General features: G+C 39.1%; 1 protein-coding gene across 4 annotated transcripts in view; it reads left to right on the forward strand.

Annotated features, from left to right (window-relative positions):
- Positions 1 to 21,756, forward strand: part of bbs9 (Bardet-Biedl syndrome 9) — a 372,439-nt gene that overhangs the window by 46,343 nt on the left and 304,340 nt on the right. For all 4 annotated transcript variants that reach the window (XM_073049830.1, XM_073049803.1, XM_073049822.1 and 1 more), the window contains 2 exons: positions 302 to 431; positions 11,720 to 11,901. In XM_073049830.1, the coding sequence (XP_072905931.1) occupies positions 302 to 431; positions 11,720 to 11,901 (312 nt within the window). The remainder of the gene's footprint in view (positions 1 to 301; positions 432 to 11,719; positions 11,902 to 21,756) is intronic.

Genomic DNA, 21,756 nt, shown 5'->3' on the forward strand with positions numbered 1-21,756 from the left:
CTTTGAAGGATCAGTAAGGAAATGAGGAAATTACAACTAGTTTGCAGCGCATACACAAGCATGTTCATGCATGTCCCTATTAAGCTGGCACTTTATGTTGAGAAATTAATTCAAACTTCATGCTTTTGAAGGATTTTGTTTCAATATTTGAAGTGTAAAATATTGTAACCTTTCTATTGTCCTGCGTAAATTGTTATGATCACCAGTGAACTAAAGCAGGAATGTGAAATACTACATTGTGTATGGTGTTTATTTGGTTGAGGAAATAAGTAATTTATTACTTCCGTTGTTTACCTTGTAGTGTTGGAAGGAACAATAAACATTCTGATTGGAAACCATAATAACAAGCTACTTGTATATCAGGACACTACTCTGAAATGGGTTGCACAGCTTCCCCATCTTCCTGTATGTGTACAAGTTGCCAACTTCCAGTGAGTATCCCAGTCTTCAATAACCTATCAATGACTGTGCTGTACAGCAGAATATATGTATGTTGTCTATACCTAACGATAGTTTCTCAATTTTCCAGCTGCTTGTAGTGACATCGTAGTTCAGAATTTTTATCTAGATTACTTTTATTGTAGTTCATGGTGAAGAACAGCAATGATGAATATTTTCAAAATCAATTGTTTTCTATATTGCAGAATGAGATTATTTCTAATTAACTCTGCTCCATTTTTAAAAGGATGACTGATCCTGAATAGTTTAATTTCTAGAAATACATAATGAAAGTTTAGACAGGACTGATAAATTGGTCATAATGTTTTAATATATTGGTATTCTAAGCAAAAATTGCATTCATCTTGATTTTTGATCTCTAGTGGAAAAATTAGTTTTTCTGTAAATATAGTATTAAGACAGTTAATCTTTAAGCTATTAAAGTTAGTTCTGTCTCTAGCTCAGTTTTTTCTTCTCTTCAGTTTATAGTCACAAAAAATACTTAACTACACATAGTGTTATTTGTACAGAACTCTTTGTGCTCAATATTTCACATGTAAAATTCCTGTAGATATTAATAAAAGTGCTGTCTACTCAGTTCTTTTTTCCTGGCGCAAACATTTACATTGTTATCAAGTTATATCATGGAATGAAAGAAAATGTATGAGGAAGGAGGTTATTTGTGTAGAACTGGGGTACTTATCTGGTTCCATCTTCCAGTTTTGTGGGTCATAGCTCCTCAAGTACACTGTCAATTTCTGGTTCAAAGATACTGAGCTTTCCGGTAGTGAATTCCATGCACCCTCTGTATGAAATAGCATCTCCCCATCTCCTCCCTAATCCTTCTATTAATTACTGTAAATTTGTGCCATCAGATTTTTAAAAAGCAGATAATGAAAAGAGGTTCCTCCTATTTATCTTGGCTCCTCATAATTTTATCTCTTTTTTAAAGTCTCCATGTTACACAGAAACCGTTTCAAGACAGTGTGTTCCTAAGTGGATGACCTCACTTTTCAGTATATTCTTCTCTACTCACTCAGCCTGATTATTTCTTTAAAGGCTGTTTATATCCTCCTCTGTACTCTCAATCCCATCTAGTCTGGAATCAGTAAACTAATCCAGCACCAATTCCTGTAATATCCCACTAGTCATAACTTGCCAACCTGAATGAGATCCTCAGAATACAGAAAGGAGAGATTGTAGAATATGATGTCAAGTCAACAACCTTTCACTCAATGACAACAAAAGAGCTGGTTAATGATTTCAGGAAATGGTGGGCTCTGCACATACTCCAGTTTACATTGGAATGGACTTTGCGGGCTTCAAGATGGTTGGAGTGAAAATTGCTGATAGCCTGTCTTGGTCCAAACACATTGATGCCTCAGTAAATAAAGCTCATTGACACCTGTACTTCCTCAGGAGGCTGAAAAAATTTGACATGTCCCCTTTTATCAATGCATCATAGAAAACATCCTATCTGAATGCATAAATTTGGTATTGCAACTGCTCCGCATGTGACTACAAGAAACTGTAGAGTTGAGGATGCAGCTTAGCATATCATGGACACCAGCCTCCGCTCTATGCACTTTATCTATGCTTTTTGCTGGCTCAGTGTAGGAAAGCAGCATAACAAAGGACCCCACCCATCCCTGTCATTCTCTCTTCTCCTCTCTCCCAACAGGTAGGAAAAAAAGAAACCGATAAGCATGTTCCACCAGGCTCAAGGACCGCTTCTACCCTGTTGTCATTGACTATTAAATGGGTCTCTAGTATGATAAGATGGACTCTTGACATTATATTATAACTTGTTGTGGTCTTGCATATTATTGTTCTCCCACACAGCACTTTCTCTGCAGCTGTTACACTTTATTTTACATTATTATTTGTTTTGCCTTGTTCTACCTCAATACACTGTGTAATGAATTGATCTCTATGAACAATATTCAAGTCAAGCTTTTCACTGTATCTACATGTGACAATAATAAACCATTTCCAATTTATTCTCACTTGCTTTTTGGTTCAGTTATTAATCCTCAATCCACGTCAGTATGTTGCCTTTATTTTGTGGTTTTTCTTATTTGTTGATCAGCCTCCTGTGTGGGACTTAATAGGAAGTTCTCTAAACACTGGACAACAAACTTTTTTCAAAGTTGCTGCTTCCTCAGAATTTTTTTGTGGTTATGATAGCTTAAAGCTGAACAGAAATTTAGACTACTTGTATCGCATAGGAATTTGGAAAAACATGAAATTAACTCTTATCGAGTATAATGCATTTAATTGCATAATGATGCTGACGCTTTGCAATAGTTCAACAAAGCTAAAAATGTTTGATTATCATTTATGCTGTGTCTGAGGCTTCTTGCTTATGTGTCCAACAATAATCAGTCAGCATGGATGAATTCCAGTTGCCCTGATACCATTTCTCCAAGACCACACTGTCCTGGTGAAAACTTTCAGTATGCTCGTCACTGACAGTGCCAAGATTTGCATGGAAGAAGTCTAAATGGGAATGCAGAAAATGAATCTTTGACATGTTGCACTTCATGGTTTTGTATGCTTGAAGCATGTTGTCAACCAGCTGCTTGTAGATTGGTGCTCTGCAGTTGTTAAGAAAAATTTCTACATCCTCGAATGCATTCCATGCGATTTTTCTCCAGTCCCACGAGAAGGTCTTCAAACTGCATGTCATTGATGATCTGTTTGATTTGTGGACCAACAAAAATGCCTTCCTTGAACTTGGCATCAGTTATTCAGGGGAAACATTTGTCTCAAATATCAAGATCCTTCATGGAAATTTTTCTGCCTGGTGTCAGCAGATTCTATCCTTGCAGTCTTGAACCCAGTAATTCTGCTTTTGTCTTTGACAAACCAAAGACTCTGACTAGGTCATTTAACTCTGAGTTATCATATGAGGCTTACTTGACATAAAGGGTTCAAAATCTGTATCAGTGTTGTTTTCCATTCCTGGCTCATGCATTACAGCATCTTCGCCTGCCTTCTCTAGACTCCATGTCTCTGGTGGCTTCCGTACTGGAAGAATATCATCATGTGGCACAGATCTCATGGCTGAAGGGAGTTTGGGGTATTCAATGGATTTCATGTTTTTAGCAGAGAAATCAGACCCACTGGTCAGAAGTAGCAGTCTTTTATGTGAACCTTCGGCTCTCGTCATATCATTGGGACAGCAAATGGCATTGACTTCAGAGTACCTCTGAGCCAAGTTCTAAGATTGAAATGCATATTGCACAACTGTGTGAGGAATCCAGGCTTCGTCTTGGTCGCCAATTTTACAGCCAAAGTTGAGCTTGTAGATCTTAATAAAAAGAGTCATGCTCTGTCTTGAGCTTTAAGTATATACTTGCCACAAATATAACAGGAAGTATCATGGCTGTTGCAACATTGGTGAGACATTTTGCTATCACAGATACTCCTGAAGATACAATTACTTTATTATAATGAGTGCACATAATATGCTATTTGCTTAGAACATGCACATCAATGTGATCACAAACCGATATACATGTAAATGCAATACATAGAACAGTGGGTGTGATGCTTTTTATAGCCTTTCTAAAGCCTGTCCTGCCATGCAGTATCAAGCCTGCCTAAACATTCCTAGGCATATCTGGACACAATCAAAGGTTCATTTATTCTCAAAGTATACAACTCTGAGATTCTTCTTCTCCAGATAGCCACAAAACCAAGAAAGAAAAGAACGACAGTGCAATCATCAACCCTCAAATCCTTCTTCCTGCTCAATAAAATGAATAAAAACAGAACAGGCACATCGACTGCCTCAGAAAACTCTGGGGATGTAGATCATGCGGTCCTTAAGAATCCATAATGGGCTGTATCTTGACAATGAGTCAGAATACAGAAAGGACATGGCCTAGTGACATGGTGTCATGACAACACCCTTTCCCTCAATAGCAGTAGAAGAGTTGGTATTTGACTTTGGGGGTGGGGGGGGGCACATCAACAATGCTAATGTTGAGAGGGTTAAGAGTTTCAAATTCTTTGGAGCTGACCTCACCAGTAGCCCATCCTGGTCCAATCGTGTAGATGCCGTGCTCACTAGTCACTCTCGTTCCTCAGGACACTAAATAAACTTGGCATGACTCCTTTGACCCTCACCAATTTTTAACGTGCATCATCGAAAGCATTTTATCCAGATGCTAGCCTGGATAGAAGATTGGCTAACTAATAGGAGGCAGAGTAGAAACAAAGTGGGCCTAATTTGGCTGACCACCGGTGACAAGTGGTGTTCTGCAGGATTTGGTAGCTTATGTTATATGCCAATGTTCTGGATGATGGAATTGATGACTTTGTGGCTAAAGTTTGCAGATGATAGTGGAGGAGTAGGTAGTATTGAGGAAACAGTCTGCAGAAGGACTTGGACAGATTGGGATAATGGGCAAGGAAGTGGCAGATGGAATATAATATAGAGAAATGTATGGTCATACACTTTAGTAGAAGGAATAAAGGTGTAGACTATTTTCAAAATGTGGGGAGAAATTAAAAAATGAGAGGTGCAAAGGGACTTGGGAGTTCTTGTGCAGCATTCCCTGAAGGCTAACTTGCAGGTTGTTTTGGAAGTAAAACAATGCAATGTTTGCATTCATTTTGAGAGGACTAGAATATAAGAGCAAGGATGTGATTATGAGGCTTTATAAGGCATTGGTCAGACTGCTCTTGGAATATTGTGTGCAGTTTGGGTCCTTTTATCTAAGAAAATTTATGCTGGCATCGGAGACGCTCCAGAGGTGTTTCTAGAGAATTATTTCAGAATGAAAAGGTTAACACATGAAGAGTTTTTCAGGGCTCTGGTCCTGTACTCGCTGAAGTTTAGAAGAATGAAGTGTGATCTCACTGAAACCTATCGAATATTGAAAGATCTAGTGGATATGGAAAGGATATTTCTTTTAATAGGTGAGTCTAGGACTAGGGGTTACAGCCTCAGAATAGAGGGGAGTCCATTTAGAACAGGGGTGAGGAGGAATTTCTTTTGCCAGGGAGTTCTGAATCTGTGGAATTTATTGCCACAGATGGTTGTGGCGGACAAGTCATTGAGTATATTTAAAGCGGAGATTGATAGTTTGTTAATTAGTCAGGGCATCAAAGGTTATGGGGAGAAGGCAGGAGAATGGGCTTGAGAGGGATAATAAATCAGCATGATGGAATTGTGGTGCAGAGGCAATGGGCTGAGTGGCAATTCTGTTTCTATGTCTTATGCTTCACACCTTCGCTTGGAAATTGCTCTACCTGTGACCGGAAGAAATTGCAGAGAGATACAGACACAACTCGGAATGTCATGGAAACCAACCTCTTTTCCATGGACGCTGTCTACATTTCTTGCTGCTGGTAAAGCAACTTGCATAATCAAAGATACCACCCACCCAGACGTTCTCTCTTCCTTCCTTTTCCATTGGGCAGAAAATACACTAGGCTCAAGGACAGCTTTTATCATGCTGTTGTGTGACTATTGAATGGTTCCCTAGTAGGATAAGATGGATTCTTGACCTCATAATCTGTAGCTGTAACTCTTTATTCTGCATTCTGTTGTTGTTTTACTTTGTATTACTTCAATGCACTGATATAATGAATTGATCTATATGAATGGTATGCAAGGCAAGTTTTTCATTGTACCTCTTACATGTGGCAATAAGAAACAAATTTACTAATTTTACTGACTTTTAAGTTCATCAGCTTCTGACGTACTATCTTGACTAATAGTTATTTCTTCATTTCATTCTCGCTAGATCCTTGGATTTATATTTCTAGCATGTTAGTTGACTTTGTCTACCCATCCTCAATTTTTTTTATTTCCTTTGGTTCCATGCCCAGCAAAGCTCCAGATTTACATATTCCATCCTTGGCTTCAAATTACATTGTTTCTTTATAACCTCTGTGCCAGTAACACTCCAAGTTATGTGCTCCTTTCCAATTCTGGCTTAGAGTACATCCCCAGTTTACTTTCTTTACTATTAGTGGCTAAAATCTGATGCCTAATATTGTCTTCCTGAAATGTCTTAGTATCCCCGCCTCAATCTTCACCTTTAAGACTTTCTGTGATTCTTGGTTGTCATAATCCCTGTCTTTATTTCAGGAAGGAAAAATAGCTTAGATGTGGCAGTGGATCTTCTCAATTGATGAATACTTTTGCTGTCCAGTTTTGGGTACATTAGGAGAACTGAACAACATTGAAGATTACTGTCTTTCTTTTGTTAGAAGAGGAGAATAGAGAAACTTGTTTTCCTTTTTATAACCAAGAAGTTAAGAGATTTGGTAGAAAAAGTTAAAAATTTGCAAGATTTTGAGGAAGCGAACTGGAAAAATCTAGTTGACAACTAGAAGGTATAGTCAATGCAGCACAGCTCAAAGGTACAAATCTGAACCATTTAATTTTGTTCAGACAAATTATAAATAAATAACTTGTTTCAAATTAAATAATTTAATCAGTTTGTTCTCTAATGTTATCCAGTTTCTTATTTGTGTGTTTCTGTTTATTTAGTATTCAGCTTAATTTGGTAAGTGATTTAATGGCAGAGAGACTGCTACTTTATCAGTGTTTGGAGTTGAATATTAAGTGGGTTATTTTATTAGCAATAAGAATGTTGGACCATCTTGTCCATTAGGGATGTTACAGCTGATTTATTTTGTCTTAGCACAACCTAATGATTCACTGAAATCTAACAAAAAAAAACTCTGCAACAACCAAAGCTTTGACAAGCAGCTTTCTTTCCATTGTTGTCTGTTATGGATCATTTGATTCCTTTCTACTTTTTGTTTGCCTTACCTACAATATTGTCCTTACATTAGAGACAATCTGTCAACAGTGCTTAAATGAGTTGTCCTTTGTTCTACAATTCCTTTTGTGTACAGTAGACTGTAAATACATCGAATGCAAATCTTTTTCTTAAACTGATCTTCACTGAACTATTATTTCAATCCATGTACCATTCAATTATTTCTTTTAATATTAGCTTTAAAAACAGGGTAGTACAGCTTCACACAAGATATAATGTCAGTTTAGTTTTTGCATTGCATTGAATATACTGTAGTTGACTTTGTCGCAAAGATATCCCATAAAACTGATGCCATACTATATGAACTTTAGAAATATTTGGCAAAGCTAATTCAAGAGACAAATATTCTTTTATCACAGTGCCAGAATTAAGTCAAGAGATGTGATGCTTTTTGAAGTCTGTTGGCCGGCTTTTATTTTCTCAGACTCTATCTCCACTTTCACTGTTCTTAATGCAGACAGCTCTTTTAGGCACCAACCTCCTAAGCCGAGTGATGATTGATAAATAAACTGAAATTTGATGCCACAGATTTTTTTTACCTACTAGGTAAGGTAGATTCGTTTTCTGCTCACAAGAACTTAAAAATACTTGAAAGAAATTTGAAATAAAAGTAACATCTTTCAAAATTCAAAGCTTGGGCTGATTACCAAAAATTCTTGTGAAAATAGCTGCATCAAGTAAACAATAATAACATGCAAAACTTGTTTCAGGAAATAAATTTAGAAGCATTTAATGATATGTTAGTTATAAAACAAGCTGTCAGCTGTAAAATCTGAGCCAACTTCAGCAAAAATACTGCTTCATTTTTAAATCAGCAAAGCATCTCTAGATATCTTAGAATAACTCATGAGGGACACTGATGATCTCCTGTAGACTGGGCAAGGAGCTCCTGTGAGTGATCACTGGGCTGTGAGGCTTTCAGAGTCAATGGTGGGGAGAAATGTATGTAACTGATCGGAGTGATTGATAAGTTTGTGGCCTAAGGTAGAAGGAGCTGAGTTATTAACTTCAAACTTTCTGCATAATCACGCAAAAAGTTGACCTGCTTGTACATGTAACTAGAGCTGTATAACTCATCTCCTTCTTCCTTAGGCCATGAACTTATCAATCACCCATCTGTGGACATTTTCTGGAGGTCCAAGATCCGTATGCTCCACGACCACTGGACTAAGTGTGTAAATATAGGAGGGGACTATGTTGAAAAATAAATGTGCTAGGTTTTCTAAAATTGACTGCTACCTTTAGGCCACGAACTTATCAATCACCCCTTGTACATTACTTGTGGTGTTTACATAATTCAACTATTTGGACAAACCTGTGTGTAATTCCCTGGTTAAGATTTCTACTGCTGCATTTCAGCAGTTTTCTGCATAAGCAGTGTGTTATGTTGGTAGAATGTTTTGGTTTTGGCTTGAGATAAGATGCCATGTTGTTCAACTTGGAAATGCTGTGCCAGCCAATCAGGATGGTGGGGTCGGAGAACGTTCTAGAGAGAGCAGGGTGGAGAGTGTTTGGTGATGGACAGTAGTCTGGGTCGCAGGTCTTTTGGTGGGAGGAGAGAGAGGAAGATGCCACAAATGCTATTGGAAGGAGAGTCCATGTTCAACAAAGTCCTTTTGTGCAGATGAATAGCTCCAAGGAGGAAAGGCTGATGTTCCTGAGGGAGAGCCAGTTTGTTTGCGAAGGATTTCGAGTGAAGTTCGGAATGCAGCATGTGTTTTCATGCAAACCGTGTGTCCAGCACATGAGTAAATGGCAACTGCAGTTTGGGCTCCAATGGTCATTGTGCACATTGAACTGGTTTAACTGTAATTGGCCCTTTTATTTTTTATTTTTTTTCTACTAACTGTTTAATAAAGCTGAAATTAGTAAATTACTTTCTTTATAATTTTATGTGGTGTACGATGTGTTATTTCTTGCCAACCAATAATTGTGTATGGGCAAGATTTACACAGCATTCACACCAGTTGAGGTTTCTTTAATTAGAACATCATGATGTTCCTTTTTGGTTGAACCCCAAATCATACTGACCCAAGACGTAAATTGTTTATGAAAGTTGGCCTTCTCACTGCTGAGTCTCGTGGCTGTTAGCAGAGCAAGCTAACCAGCCAAGTTTGCTTACAAGTCCAGTGAGTGGGTGTACAACTGCTTATTGAGTCTGAATTACATTTTCTCCATTGGGTGAGTTGAAACTAAATGCAGAGAACAGATTATATAGTGAAAACATTTATAGTTAGTGTTTATAATTAGAGTGCAGAATGGGGTGCACACAGAAACACATCTCCGAAGAGGATTGCAGTGTACATCCCAGACTGCCTAGACAATTATTTCATAGCAATATGAAGTATGCACTGGGTCTCACTGGTCCAGATTCACTGGCCCATGACCACCAGGTTAGGTATGAAGGGTTAGTCCCACAGCTCTCCAAGGCCCAAAGGCAGACATTCCTGCCACTCTCCACTGATCTTGAACTGCAAATACAATGGTTCAAATGTTTATTTATTATAACTCTGAAATTCTTCTTCTCCAGATAGCTATGAAACTAAGAAAGAAAAGAATGGCAGCACGAGGGTTCTGATTTTTCCAGCCTAGACTATGAATGATTAAACAATGTGTTCAATAAAGACATGAAAAGTACAATTGTTCATGTTATTAGTTTAGACAGATTGTATTTATTATTATGACTTAGATGAAGGGCAGACCACATTTTATTAGTAATTAATACAGAAAACCAAGTAATTGCAAAGGGTTCACAAACCTTTTCTTGCAACAGTATATATGGCAGCCAAGAAATTTATACTTAAGATTAATTTAGCATTTGTATGGTTGCTCTATTTGCATGTCTTCCTTTTTAAATTGATAATTGGTTTATTATTGGCACATGTATTGAAATGATTTTTTTGTGTATCATCCAGAAATATCATTAATTTCATACGTAACTGTGTCAAGCTAGTTCAAAAGAAAAAATAACAGAATACAGAGTACAGCATTGCAGTTAGAGGAAGTGTGGTGCAGGTAGTCAAAGAAGTTGCAAAGACTATGATAAGATAGATTGAGAGATCAAGAGATCATCTTTATTTGTAGTAGAGGTTTTCTAAGAGTCTTGCAAGAGCTGGATAGAAGCTGTCCTTGAATCTGGTGGTACATCTTCATCTTCTATCTGATGAAAGGTGAGGGAGAAGAGAGAGAATGACTAGGGTGAGAGGTGTCTTTGATTATGTTGGCTGCTTTCCCGAGGCAGCAGAAATGTAGTCAGTCAATGGCTAGCTTTTGTGACGGACTTACCACTCTCAATTCTTCAAGATCTTGTGAAGACCAGTTACCATGACAGCTATGAAACATCTGGATAGGAATTTTCTATGGTTTACCTGTAAGAAGTTGCAAGGACATGCTGCGTTTCAAGTCAAGTCAACTTTTATTGTCATTTTGACCATAACTGCTGGTACAGTGCATAGTAAAAATGAGACAATGTTTTTCAGGACCATGGTGTTACATGACACAGTACAAAAAACTAAACTGAACTACGTAATAAAAAAAACCACAGAAAGCTACGCTACAGACCTACACTGGACTGCATAAAGTGCACAAAAACAGTGCAGGCATTACAATAAATAATAAACAGGACAGTAGGGCAAGGTGTCAGTCCAGGCTTCGGGTATTGAGGAGTCTGATAGCTTGGGGGAAGAAACTGTTACATAGTCTGGTCGTGAGAGCCCGAATGCTTCGGAGCCTTTTCCAAGACGGCAGGAGGGAGAAGAGATTGTATGAGGGGTGCATTGGGGTCCTTCATAATGCCGTTTCCTTTGCGGATGCAGCGTGTAGTGTAAATGTCCATGATGGCAGGAAGAGAGACCCCGATGATCTTCTCAGCTGACCTCACTATCCGCTGCAGGGTCTTGCGATCCGAGATGGTGCAATTTCCGAACCAGGCAGTGATGCAGCTGCTCGGGATGCTCTCAATACAACCCCTGTAGAATGTGATGAGGATGGGGGGGGGGGGAGGGTGGGAGACGAACTTTCCTCCGCCTTCGTAAAAAGTAGAGACGCTGCTGGGCTTTCTTTGCTGTGGAGCTGGTGTTGAGGGACCAGGTGAGATTCTGCATCAGGTGAACACCAAGAAATTTGGTGCTCTTTACGATCTCTACCAAGGAGCCATCGATGTTCAGTGGGGAGTGGTCGCTCTGTGCCCTCCTGAAGTCAACAACTATCTCTTTTGTTTTGTTCACGTTAAGAGACAGGTTGTTGGCTCTGCACCCGTCCGTTAGCTGCTGCACCTCCTCTCTAAGCTGACTCATCATTCTTGCTTGGTTTTTGCTTGCGTCATTTCCTTGGTCTTCTGATAAAGTAGAGGTGCTGTGTGCTTTCTTGGCCATAGTGTCTAAATGGAACAAGTACAGCAATTTTATAATATTAAATACCTTGTCTGTATAAAACCTTAGTTAATGTCAGAATGTGTTAATCTTTTTCACATGCAGACATTTGAAAGGAGTGGTTGTGACTTTAAGCGACAGTGGCCACTTACAGTGTTCATACCTCGGGACGGATCCTTCCTTCTTCCAGGCTCCAAAAGTAGAGTCTAGGGAACTGAACTATGATGAAATGGATTCAGAAATGAAAGAACTTAACAAGGTCATCAGGGAAGCTACAAAAACACAAGGTACTTTATTGATGGAGAGAAACCCTGAGTCTGCAAATGTGTGAACTCCTATCTAAGCATATTAGTCTCATTTAAAGGGCAGAAACAGCATTGTAAATGTACCTTTACCATATAATACTGTTTTTATTGCAAAAAAATCCTCATGTTTTGTTTGAGTAGATGCAAATACAATATTTCTGATGGGGCTCCAAGTATGTAGGAAGTTGAGAAGCGTGTGCAGTCTCTTGATCTATTGTACTATCTATTAAGATCACAGTTGATTGAGATTTTCATCTCATTTACTTTGCTTTTTCCCTTTTAATAAATAAAAACCTCTCTCTGTTTTTAAAAATAGCTAACCAAACATTAACTACCATATTTTGGAAGAACTCCAAGTTCTAGCACTCTCTGCAAGTGGAAGTATTACCTAGCTAATCCTGCCTCTGAAAGACTATGACCACTACCCTCACCCTATCCTATTATGTCCACACCAGAAGATCTTGAGTTTCTAGGCTGCTTCTTGATTCCTCAGGTGGAATGCACACACGAGTTTTTGATGGATTTGGGTTCAGAGACAATTTTTCATAATACTGCTTCATTGCTTCGAGGACTGCTGTAAGTCATACTTCAGCTTCTTGGAAGGAGTTAGCTTGTGTTGCTATGCATAGGTCGACTGCATAGATAAACCTGTGTGTATTAGGAAAGGTTGGTTGGTCGTTTGTGTAAACATTAAATAGTAGAGGTGCCAGGACTGATCCCTGTGGTAGTCCGTTCTTTTGTGGACGCCACCTACTCTTAATTCCATTCATTTCTACATAAGATCTACAATTTTCTAGGAGGCTTCTTATTACTTTGACTGTGGTTTCGTTCTTTAACATTTTAGATAATTTCATTAGAAGGCCTTTGTGATTCACAGTGTCGTATGCTGCTGTTAAGTCAACGAATACTGCTGTAATTTATCGCATTTCAAAGCCATCCTCGATATACTGGGTTAAGTTCAAGATTTGATAGCAGCAAGAGCGGCCTGGCCTGAACCTGGCTTGATCTGGTGTTAGAAGATCTTCGACAAAGGGAGCTCGAACACCATCTGACTCCATTTTACCTGGGCGTGACACTGGATAGGACGCTTTCATTTGTCACCGACATCCAAAAACTCCAAGGGAAAGTTGGCTGTCACAATTCTCTCTTGAAAAAATTAGCAGGCTAATGCTCACACTTAGATCAACTGCCCTAGCACTCTGCTATGCACCTGCAGAATACTGTGCACCAGTGTGGGGCAGATCAGCCCATGCGAAGGAAATAGACCCATTGCTTAACAAAGCCTGCCAAATAATCACGGGCACATTGCGCCCCACACCCACTAACATCATTTACAGACTTGCAGGCATTGGTCCCCCAGAGATCCAAAAACACACTAAAACAAAAATTGAAAAAGGTAAACAGAACTTGGATCTACAGCACCCACTACATCATCATGTGCCAGTTTCCAATCGCCTAAAATCGAGGAAAAGCTTTTGCTACAGTGGAGGAAATACCCAATGGAACATCCCCCTCCAAACATACAGGATTGACCTCTGGCAACAAACAGAAGCCAGAACCCCACCAAACAATACAGTGCAAGACCCCGCAGAAATGTTGCCCAATGGGGCACTGCTTGACAGATGGAAGTGGTGCACTCTCAACAGAGCGAGAGCAGGAGTTTGTAGGATGGGAGACAATATGGTGAAGTGGGGTTTAAAGACCAGCAAATCCTGTGAGTGTGGCAAAAGGGTGCAGAGCATTGAACATGTTCTGCGCAACTGCCCACTCTCTCCTGATTCAGCTGACACTGACCTGCTTAACATCAACCAAACAACACTAGAGTGGCTGGCTGTCCTACTATGCCTCTGCCCCCATTCCCCACCACTCACAACCACCACCTAATCTCACTATCTGCCTTATCAGCTCCTTTAATATCTTTAAAATTTCTACCTGCTAAAATCTATACCTTTTTAACCCTAGTTCTTTATTGAAATCTCTTTATAATTGACGTACTGGTTCCAGATATTAAGCCCCAATATGTTTCTGCTCTTTCAATTTGAGTGCAGTGCCCACAAGTACTCCCAGAATAGATCTAGCCATAGCTGTATTATAATCGTATAGTTGTCATTACATTCAGTTTCATGATTTTCTGTCCCTCTTGTTCATACAGTTTTCCAAAAGTTCTGAAATAATCCTAGCACAATGTAAGATATCAATGTACAATATCACTATTTATGAAAACGGAATAAATACAGTGCTGTATGTACATCTTTTGCAAAATACTAGAATCCATTAAGCACTTAAAGAGCCTTAATGTGATTAGGCAAAGTCTTCAGGGTTTCAAGAAGGATCAAGTTTGACAAATGTCACTAATTTTTTTGAAATATATGTACTATGTTAGAACACAGAACAGGGACCCTGCCATTTATTGCTTAAGTCCTGCTTTAACTCATCAAAATGCAACATCTTATACTTGTCAGAGTTAAATTTCATCTATCACTCCTTGGTCCAATTCCCTAGTTGTTCTAGACCCTATTGTAAACTTAGATAGTCATCTTCACTGTCCACAACACCACCAATTTTTGTGTCATCTTCAACTTACCATATCAACAGCATTGTTATCCAAATCATTAATTATACATAACAGGAGACCCAGCTCTGTGACACATTCCTGGTCATAGGCTTTCAATTTGCATGGAAAAACTGGTAGGCAAATCTGTGGGTTGTGAAATACAGAGATCAGTGACACAGCAGAAAAAGATGGTCTCTCAGACAAAGCTGTAAGCTGTAGGAAATAGTTGTTACTCAGGATGGTAGGCAGTTGTGTTCTACAGGGATCATCACTATTTTTAAATAAAGGAATTGTACATGGATGTGCAAAGTAAAATGTGAAGATTTGCAGACAACTTTAGATTTGACAATTTGCTTTGTCATAGAATACAGAGGGTAGTGATTATGGGTGTATTCTGACTGGAGCACTGTGGGAACTCCAAAATAAGGGGGAAGTATACAGTAAATGGCAAATCCTTGGAGGCACTGATGAAGGATCTTCTGACTTCTAAATAATAGGTGCCTCGTGCATCTAACCCATATTCGAATACAGTTCTGGCTGCCACATTACAGAGTGGATGAGGCTTTGGAAAGGATGTAGAAGAGGTTCACCAAGATGTTGCCTAGATTAGTGATTATTAGCTTTAAGGATAAATTGGACAAACTTAGATTGGTTTTTCTAGAGTGTCAGAGGCTGAGGGGAAACTTGATAGAAGAGTATACAATTATGAGAGTCATAGACAGGGCACCTAGTCGGGAGTCTTTTTCACAGGATGGAGATGTCAGATGACAGAGGGCATAGGTTTCAGGTGAGAAGGGGAAAGTTTAAAGCAGATGTGTGAAGCAAATTTTTTTTATATACATAGAAGGTGGTAGGTGACTAGAATATCTGCAGGGGATTTGTGGAAATGGTACAGTAGTGATGTTTAAGAGGCACTTAGACAGGCAATAGACAATAGACAGTAGGTGCAGGAGTAGGCCATTCAGCCCTTCTAGCCAGCACCGCCATTCACTGTGATCATGGCTGATCATACACAATCAGTACCCTGTTCCTGCCCTCTCCCCATATCCCTTGACCCTGCTATCTATGAGAGCTCTATCTAACTCTCTCTTGAATGCATCCAGAGACTTGCCTTCTGGGGCAGAGCATTCCACATATCCACCACTCTCTGGGTGAAAAAGTTTTTCTGCATCTCTGTTCTAAATGGCCTACCCCTTATTCTTAAACTGTGGCCTCTAGTTCTGGACTCGCCCATCAGCGGGAACATGCTTCCTACCTCCAGTGTGTCCAATCCCTTAATAATCTTATGTTTCAATCAGATCTCCTCTCATCCTTCTAAATTCCAGTGTATACAAGCCCAGTCGCTCCAATCTGTCAACATATGACAGTCCCGCCATTCCGGGAATTAACCTTGTGAACCTACGCTGCACTCCCTCAATAGCAAGAATGTCCTTCCTCAAATTTGGAGACCAAAACTGCACACAATACTCCAGGTGGGGTCTCACCAAGGCCCTGTACAGCTGCAGAAGGACCTCTTTACTCCTATACTCAATTCCTCTTGTTATAAAAGCCAGCATGCCATTAGCTTTCTTCACTGCCTGCTGTACCTGCATGCTTGCTTTCATTAACTGATGTTCAAGAACACCTAGATCTCGTTGTACTTCCCCTTTTCCTAACTTGACTCCATTTAGATAGTAACCTGCCTTCCTGTTCTTGCCACCAAAGTGGATAACCTCACATTTACCCACATTAAACTGCATCTGCCATGCATTTGCCCACTCACCCAACCTATCCAAGTCACCCTGCATTCTCATAACATCCTCCTGACATTTCACACTGCCACCCAGCTTTATGTCATCAGCAAATTTGCTAATGTTACTTTTAATCCCTTCATCTAAATCATGAATGTATATTGTAAACAGCTGCGGTCCCAGCACCGAACCTTGCGGTACCCCACTGGTCACAGCCTGCCATTCTGAAAGGGACCCGTTAATCGCTACTCTTTGTTTCCTGTCAGCCAGCCAATTTTCAATCCATGTCAGTACTCTGCCCCCAATACCATGTGCCCTAATTTTTCCCACTAATCTCCTATGTGGGACTTTATCAAAAGCTTTCTGGAAGTCCAGGTACACTACATCCACTGGCTCTCCCTTGTCCATTTTCATAGTTACATCCTCAAAAAAACTCCAGAAGATTAGTCAAGCATGATTTTCCCTTCATAAATCCATGCTGACTCGGACTGATCCTTCTACTGCTATCCAAATGTGTCGTAATTTCCTCTTTTATAATTGACTCCAGCTTCTTTCCCACCACTGACGTCAGGCTAACCAGTCTATAATTCCCTGTTTTCTCTCTCCCTCCTTTCTTGAAAAGTGGGACAACATTAGCCACCCTCCAGTCAGCAGGAACTGTTCCTGAATCTATAGAACATTGGGAAATGATTACCAATGCGTCCACGATTTCTGGAGCCACCTCTTTAAGTACCCTGGGATGCAGACCATCAGGTCCCGGGGACTTATCAGCCTTCAGACTCAACAGTCTATCCAACACCGTTTCTTGCCTAGTATAAATTTCCTTCAGTTCATCCTTTACCCTAGTTCCTTTGGCCACTATTATATCTGGGAGATTGTTTGTGTCTTCCCTAGTGAAGACAGATCCAAAGTACCTGTTCAACTCATCTGCCATTTCCTTGTTCCCCATAATAAATTCACCGGTTTCTGTCTTCAATGGCCCAATTTTGGTCTTAACTATTTTTTTTTGCTATTCACATACCTAAAGAAGTTTTTACTATCCTCCTTTATATTCTTGGCTAGTTTACCTTCGTACCTCATTTTTTCTTGGTGTATTGCCTTTTTTGTTGTCTTCTGTTGCTCTTTAAAAGCTTCCCAGTCTTCCGGTCTCCCGCTCATCTTTGCTTGAATATGCAGGGAATGGAGGGATATGGATCATGTGCAAGCAGATAGTATTAGTTTTATCTTGCAACACGGTTGACATGATTAATGCTTTTTGAGTTAGTGATTTAGATGCATATCATATTATTACTGAGTTAAGTATTGTATGTAAGGAGTTTTTGCTACAACAAGTGTATGGGACATTGGAAAAAATGTTGAATTTCCCCATGGGGATGAATAAAGTATCTATCTATCTATCTATCATCAGTGTGCCAGTTCCTGTACTGCACTATTCTGTTTGTTCTATGTGATACAAAACTTGGAGGCGTTGTGCTTATGTGAGTAAATCTTCTAAGAGCGAAATTAATAAAACCTATGGAATCCTGGTCTTCATAAACAGAGGCAAGTTGGGTCTTGGTAAAACAACACAGTCTATGAAGGAAATGAAGGTCTTGGACAGGGTGTAGAAGAAATTTATTGGAATAGTTTAGGGGTGCTGTGTGAGGGACTTAAATTGCAGGGTTAGACTGGAGGAGTTGTGGTAGTTTTCTGTGGATTGGGAATATTGAAAGAGATTTGGTAGATTGTAAAGAAAGTTAAATTTGTTCTTATTTGCAGATGGTTCAATAACTGAGGACAAATTTAAAGTAAAGGTGGGGGGACACAAAAGGCAAAGGAGGAAAACCTTTATTAAACAGTGATGATTTGGATGGATAGCTTGAAAGGGCAGTGCAAACAATAAATAAGGCATTCAGTAGGCCCAAGGAAAATAATTTACAAGGCTAAAGGTAAAGAGTAAGGGAATAGGAGTGAATAGACTGCTGTGTGGAAGGCAGGTGGACTAATTGGCCTTTGCTTTATAATGATTCCATGTAGGTACCACAGGCAATTAGGAAGGGAAAAGGACTTGTTGCGTGTAGACAAACATGAGGAAGTCGTGCTGAACTGGCACCAGGTCTTTGGTGGGACCACTCGTGAGAAGGGACGGGAAAGATCCTGTGAGTGAGTGTAGAAAGTTAAACGACATGGTGATAATACTGCATGCACCAAAATAGATGTAAAAATAACTTGATTCTGTCAATGCGACAATGTATACAAATATGACAGTGAACTCCTGTTAGGTAAAGATTAAATGTGAACTAATTCAATTGGAAATCAGAGATTTAAATCTCAACAAAATAACCTACAAAGTTATGAGCAATGAATTGGCTATAGCAGATTGGGTGACTACGCCTAAGTATGATAGTAAGCATGCAATGGCTAATGTTTAAAGAACTAATGCATAGTTACAACAATCCATATCCCTTTAAGGGAGAAAATCCCAACAGGTTGTCATAGTCCAACTATGACTAGCAAATAAAATTGAAGAACGTACAGATTAAAGGATAAGCCTTGTGGAAAAGGGCAGAAAGCTGAGAAATGAGAATATTTCAAAATTCAGTGAAGAGTGATCAAGATGTTGCTAAAGTAAAGGAAAATAGCAAGAAGCATAACAATGGACTAAAATATTTAATGAAGATGTAAACATGAAAGTGTGGCTGAAGTTCATTTGGGTCCTTGCACATTGACAAAAGTGAAATTATATTGGGAAATAAGGAGAGGCTGAATAGCCTGGTACTATGACTTATTATATCCATTCCTTGGAGTCAATGCACCATAGATAAACTTGGACAGTTCCTGGGGAAAAAAGTTGTTGTATGAGGAGATATTCAAGTTGTTTTTTTTTTTACCCAGTTGAATTCAGTAGGGAGGGTAATTCAGTTGAATTTTGATACTGAGACTTCGGCTGAGATTGAAGCTAAAGAGCTGTATCTTCTAGCTGAAGAATTTAGAGATAAGTTAGTCACTTATCAAGGGGGTCAACCATTTTGGACTAGGTTGAGAGAAATTTCTCATTGTTATATATAATTGGAATACTGTTCTTATAGGTTATGGGTACATTTCAGACTGAGAGCAATAAATGTTAGGACATGCAAGGATTTGTGGGATGCAATGGCCATACAGGAAGCACACATAATTGATGAGGCATGGGGTCAGCCACAAATGGTAGATCTGATGTTCTTTCCTCACCAAAAGTATCTTTGTATTTCCATTCGTCAGAAATTTTCACCACTTGGAAAAGACTCTAGCCATGTTGACTCTAATGTAGAAGTCTTACATTTGCTAACACTGAAATTATGGATTGGAACATTTACTTAAAATACTGAAAGGTGATTTTTTTAAAAAAACTTCCATCTTGGGTAGCTTGTGATATCATCCATTGTTATGTAATTGGCAAACTTGGCCGTACGGCTTTTTAATCATCAATTATAAATAACTGTGTTTCCAATGCAAATCCTTGTAGACACCATAAGCCATAACCTCCCAATTTGATGACCTTTCCATTACCTCTAAACTCTGTCCCTTGCCATTTAGCCAGTTTTCTAAACCGTCAATAATTTGCTTTTAGCTAAATGCTTTAACTGACAGTCTTTTTAAGAGAAAAACAATCAAATTATCTCTGGTAGTCCCTATCAGTAACAACCTAGTACACTACTACAGTCACCTCTTCAAGATGTTCATTCAGGCTTACCAGGCATGGACTACAAATCAATGCTATCTCTGTCTGAAGAACTAATTTTTCAAAATGTTTTTTCCTAACATAGTAGTTCCCTGACAACAGATATAAGCTACCTGGTCTAGTATTTCTTGATCTGCCTTTCCACCTTTCCTAAATAGCAGAGTGACATGCATAACTTTTTAACCTAAAGACACGATTCTTTTATTGAGAGAACTTTGCCAGAATATAACATGGGCCTCCATCGTATTCTCATTTAATCCTTTTAATCACTGGAATGGAAGCTGTGTCGTCATACAGATTTATTCCTCTTTTAGTGCTTTTATTTCTTAATTAACATTATTTACATGGTGATTTTGGTGATTACTTACCACTAATTCAATATTTTTTACTCTGTGTATGTAGAATGCTATTACTTTCTGGTGCTTGGTGTTGATAATTTCCTTATTTTTCATTTACCTTATTTTTATGGGCCCCACATTGTTCTTGAACTCTTTCCTAAAATATAATTGTAAAAAGTGTGTTATTGAGCCGAAAGGTATAAACATTATTTTTGTAGCAGTTCAATTTTTGATGGTCTCTGTATATCTGCCCTTTACCAAGATGTGTGCTAGTCTTTTGTTTTGTAGCTTTGTCATGCTTTGCCTCTTTCTTCAGTCTTGTCTGTTTATTTTCCCCCAGTGTCAGAGCTGTATAGAGGCCTACAGCATGGAAACAGGCCCTTCAGTCCACTTGGTCCATGATGACAGATTCCCATTCATCTACATCCGCTTTAAACTTTTCCTGTCCTTGTACCTGTCCCAGTTCATTTTAAATGTTGTTAATGTGCCTCCTTGTTCATTTCCTTTGGCAGTCATTCCATATACTGACCACTCTTTGAGTGAAAAGTAGCCCTTCACATTCTGATTGAAGCTCTGACTTCTCACTTTTTTACATTAACAGTGCTGCGGCAGAAAGGATTGAACGCTTCAAGTTCCTTGGTTTAAAATCACCAATACCCTGTACTGGTCTAACCACGTAGCTAAGAAATCACACTAGCATCTCTTCTTCCTCAGGATGTTGAAGAAATTTGGCATATTCCCTTTGATCCTTACCAATTTTTATCCATAGAAAGCATCCCATTCATATGCATTACAGCTCTGTGAGTGACCACAAGAAACTGCAAATAGTTGTGGATGCAGCTCAGTACATCATTGAAAGCAACTCTTCTCCATGGACTCACTGCCTCAGTAAAGCAGCCAATGTATTTAGAGGACATTTTCTCCTCCCTTCTCCCATCATGCAGATGATACAAAAGCCTGAAAACTTGCACCACCAAGCTCAAGAGCAGTTTCCATCCTGTTCTGAGACTATTGAACCATCTCCTTGTATAATAAGATGAACTCCTGCAATCTATTTTGAACATCACCTTGAACCTCATTGTCTGTCTGCACTTCTCTTTGTAACTTTCTCTGTAAGATCCCTCTATGTCCTGAGAAACATCTTCACTCTCAGAAACCACACCTTTTAATGTCAACTGCAAACATTCTAAATATTGCTTGTACATAATCATCAAAGTCATTGATGTAAATGAGAAATAGCAATTAGTCCAGCACCAGTGCCTGACGGACATCACTAATCACAGTTCTCCAATCAGAAAAACAACCTTCCACCATCCACTTCCCAATATCAGTCCACTTGCATATCTAGTGAGGTAGCTCTCCCTGGATCCCCTGTGATCTATCTATCACCCTGCCCTCATTGACCTTTTTGGTGATTTTTTTGACTGTTTAATTAAGTTCATAAGTCATGACCTTCCACTGAAGAGGTAGAAGATAATGAGTTCGGGGAGAAGTGCATGGATAATCTGAAGCAAG

Source organism: Hemitrygon akajei, chromosome 1 (genome assembly GCF_048418815.1).
Source record: "Hemitrygon akajei chromosome 1, sHemAka1.3, whole genome shotgun sequence".
In the NCBI taxonomy this organism is placed as follows: Eukaryota; Metazoa; Chordata; class Chondrichthyes; order Myliobatiformes; family Dasyatidae; genus Hemitrygon; species Hemitrygon akajei.